This window comes from Tupaia chinensis, unplaced genomic scaffold (assembly GCF_000334495.1).
Source record: "Tupaia chinensis unplaced genomic scaffold, TupChi_1.0 Scaffold147500_1, whole genome shotgun sequence".
Taxonomy (NCBI): domain Eukaryota; kingdom Metazoa; phylum Chordata; class Mammalia; order Scandentia; family Tupaiidae; genus Tupaia; species Tupaia belangeri.
Window position 1 is genome coordinate 1629292 of NW_006207351.1, and position 4008 is coordinate 1633299.

General features: G+C 63.1%; 1 protein-coding gene across 1 annotated transcript in view; it reads right to left on the minus strand.

Moving 5' to 3' along the window:
- TXNRD3 (thioredoxin reductase 3) overlaps positions 1 to 4008 on the minus strand; it is a 22521-nt gene that overhangs the window by 1813 nt on the left and 16700 nt on the right. Inside the window, exons 10-12 of the mRNA XM_027768785.1 lie at positions 3695 to 3851; positions 3223 to 3330; positions 614 to 709 (exon numbers count right to left, since the gene is read on the minus strand). Coding sequence (XP_027624586.1) covers positions 614 to 709; positions 3223 to 3330; positions 3695 to 3851 — 361 coding nt within the window. The remainder of the gene's footprint in view (positions 1 to 613; positions 710 to 3222; positions 3331 to 3694; positions 3852 to 4008) is intronic.

Consider the following 4008-nt stretch of genomic DNA (forward strand, 5'->3'; position numbering starts at 1 on the left):
GCACGCCGGCACGCCACACACCTGCACACTGCACACCTGCACACCACGCACGTGCACACCACACGCTGCACACCTGGACACCGCGCACCTGCACACCACACACCTGCACACCGCACACCGCACACCTGCACACTGCGCACCTGCACACCACACACTGCACACCTGCACACCGTGCACCTGCACACCGCGCGCCTGCACACCTGCACACTGCACACGCACACTGCACACCACACACCTGCACACCGTGCACCTGCACACCACGCACCTGCACACCACATACCTGCACACCGCGCACCTGCACACCGCGCACCTGCACACCGTGCACCTGCACACCATACACCTGCACACCGTGCACCTGCACACCACGCACCTGCACACCATGCACCTGCACACCTGCACACCACGCACCTGCACACCGCGCACCTGCACACTGCACACCACACACTGTACACCTGCACACCGTACACCTGCAGCAGCACCCCAGCAGGGACCTGCCAAGGCAGGCTGCCCTCAAGGGTGCTCCCCCTGCCCTCGTCTCACGGAACACGTTATGAGCATCCGGAGACTTGGCGCAGGAGCACAGACACGGCCTGCCGCGGGCCACCTCACGCACACGGTCCAGTCTGCTGCAGAGGATCTTGGCGTAACAGGTGTTAGGGTCTCTGCCGGCGACCGTCCACTCCAGGGGCCAGAACAGTGTGTGATACACCTGGAAGACAGGAGGGGGCGCCAGATCACGCACACGCAGCCGCCCGACATGCTCACCTGTTCCACACAGGAGCCGGCACAGCATGAGAGGGCAGTAATGCTGAACCCATGTGTCCCGGGAGCACCGGCGGAGCGCCCGCCCCTGCACACGTGTACTCGCCTGTACTTGTTCAGCTCTGCCATAGGGCACGTGTGCTGGCCAGAGACAGAGACAGGGAGGGAGGGAAAGTGAGAAGTGGCCACACCACAGCCCTCCTCCCCACTCTCCTCTCGGGATCCCGGGCACATACGTGACCCCAGTGGTTTTCCAGCTGCAAGGTCTGGGACTTGAACCACACACTCAGCCATGTGGGATCTAGCTGCCTTAACCTCCACGCCCCTGCTAGCCCCCGGCCCTTTACTTTGTCTGACTCTTAGTTTGAAATGTCTGCTAATGAGGGCCCGCAGGTGGTGTGGTGGTTAAGAGTTCTAGATTCCCACATGGCCGACCGTGGTTTGAGTCCCGGACCTGGTGGTTGCTTTCTCATTTTTCCTCTCTCGCTCTGTCCCTCTCTGGTCAAATAAAAATAAATACTGCTAAATGAAATAATTCTTACAAAACGGTCTACTAGTGCAACTCGACCTGCAGACACTCCTTGGGCACAACTGATGCAGGGTGGGCCCGGCCTGGCATGGGCTGTGCAGGACCAGGCTGAGGCCCGGCTCTGAGAGCTGCCAACCTTGGCACACCGAACCCGGGGGGCAGAAGGACTGACACGGCCCAGCCGTGCAGACAGCGGACAGCAGGGCGTGGACATGGGCCCACAGCCCCCATGCCAGCCTGCTGTCCTCCGGGGCCTTGCCCGCTCCCTGTGGGGGCCGGCGCCAGGCACGGAGCCCTAGCCCACTCAGCCCTCCGCCTTCTCCCGTGTGCCCTCGTCACCCCACGCAGATGGCAACGTGTCTACTTTAACACACCCTACCCAGAAGCCTCCGTTTTAAACATCAGGGTGCGTCTGCTGTTGGCGCACGTGCAGTCGCAATTCAAAAGGCATGCGGCTACTCGTCACAGAGACGGCCCAAGTTGCACCCAAAGGTGAGAACAGCCTTCCACCTGCTTTGACACAAAGGTTCTCATCTCTGAGCTACTAAAAAGAGAAACACTTCACCTCAAGTTCGGATTTCCAGAGATACACCTCTGGGTTAAGAAAAGGGATGGCCAAAGTGTGAGGTCTCAAACACGTGGGTAAGAACAGCGAGCCGTCCCCGCGCCCTGGCCCTGCCCGCCTGAGGGTGAAGGCGTGAGCCCTCTCACGCCCTCTCCTCGCCCTGGCTGCGGCATGCTGAAGATCCTCGAGGCTCCGACCCAGTGGCAGCTGCCCTGCAGTGAGAGCTCAGCCAGACGCGAGGGTGCGGCTCCCACTCCTCTCCTAAGGCACCGCGGTCCCCGGCCTCCCTCACCTCGCTTCTCCCTCTCTGTCGCACTGGGAGGGTGGCGGGAACACACCGGCCCCGCTGCCACCACGCGATGAGGGGAGACAGAGTCAAGGCTGTGATGACGGATCGGGGCTGGGGACCTTTCTGGGGATCCGGACAGCCCACAGCAGGCAGGCCGCCCGGCCCAGGCTGACCAACGTGACTGGCGCCAGCCACACAGAGGGGACAGCAGACCCCATCCTGCCAGCCCATCACACGCCATCTCCACAGGGCAGGCCGAGAAGCCCCTCCCAGGCCAGGACTGCCGCACCAGCCAGGAGGGCAGACGGCCACAGCTGGCCGCCGTGTGCTGTCCAGGGGCATGTGGTCTGGCCATGGGAGGAGGGGCTGTGTGTGTGCACACACACATGCACACAGACGTACATGTGTGCACAGAGACACACACGTGTGCACACACACACACACACACACGTGCGTGTGCACGTGAAAGTCGAAGAGGAAGTTAGGCGGGCCTTGCCCTCCTGGCCCTGACCCTGCCTTGACACGGTCCCCTCTGTGCTGCCAGCACCTGAGGGGCCGTGTCTGCTCAGGCAGGCGCCGTCCCTCGAGACTCCAGAGCCCCAACACGCACCCACCGACCCCCGCCCCCTTGCTCCGCTGTGCTGCTCTGAGCTACCAGGGAGCGGGGTTCGGTTCACTCTCACTCTCCCACAGTGGGCAGTGGCCTCCTGGGGCCTGACGTTCCGGCTACTTCCAGAACAAGACGATCGACCGCACAAACAGCTGATTGGAAAAGAAATTCCTGGGCCAGCCGGGTGGCATGGAGGTTCAGGAGGTTGGGTCCCACATGCCCGACTGCATGGTTCAAATCCCGGACCCAGGGGCTTGGAAAACATGCCAGGAATGCGTGCACACACATGTGTGCATGCGTGTGCACGCCGCGAACACCGAGAGGAGAGATGGAGAAGGGGCTGCGGCGAGGCTGCCCCACATGGTGGCTCCCCCAGCACCTGCCTGTCTCTCTCCCGGGGAGCACGCACCCTCTGGCAGAATTAAAGAAATAAATTTGTCAAAAGGGAACCACGGACACAGCGTTACCTCTAGGTTCTCTTTCTTGTACACCTCGACAGCCTCCTCCTCCGACAGCCCACAGCAGCCGTACTCCAGGGGCGTGAACACGGTGGTCGGGACGTTGGTGTAGTCACACTGAAAGGCAGACCGACAGCGTTCACTGATTTCGTGTCTTTTTTAAGAAAAATCTGTACCACAGACACATCTTTACAGAGTGAGCCGAGCCTCCCTGTCCCACACCGGCCCCCCTCTCGCTCCCATCTGATTACACCGCAGCTTTCAGACGGTAAAACCGAGCCCCAGAACTCTGAGCCCACCGAGGCCGCACGCCAGCTGGGCGCGGGAGCCGGGGCCGCCCTGTGTGCCAGCTGCTCCTGCCCGTGGCAGCGCAGGCCGGCAGGGAGCCTGTCCTTCCCTGAGTGAGGGGCGGGCGCTCCGCCTCCCAAACGCCTTTCTCTGGGGCGGGACCTGCCATCAAGGCGGCACCTCGGAGACGCACCTTCTCTGTAGAGGCCCCGAACAGCCGGCGTGCGAGCAGCCTGCCTGCACGTGTGGCGACGGGGGTGAGCTGGGGCCTGCCCTCCGCCACGTCCCCGATGGCATAGACATACGGCACGTTGGTCTGCTCCTCGTCGCTCACCGGGACCCTGCCGCTCCTGCGGGGAGGAGGGGGCGCACCAGACGCCTGCACTGCGGGTCGGGCACGCCCCAAGGCCGGTGCAGGCAGGACACACCGCTCTGCGACTCGTGTGCCTCAGGCTACAGCTCCCCGTGGGGCCGGGGCGCGAAGAGCGAGTCGCAGTGTCGGCATTC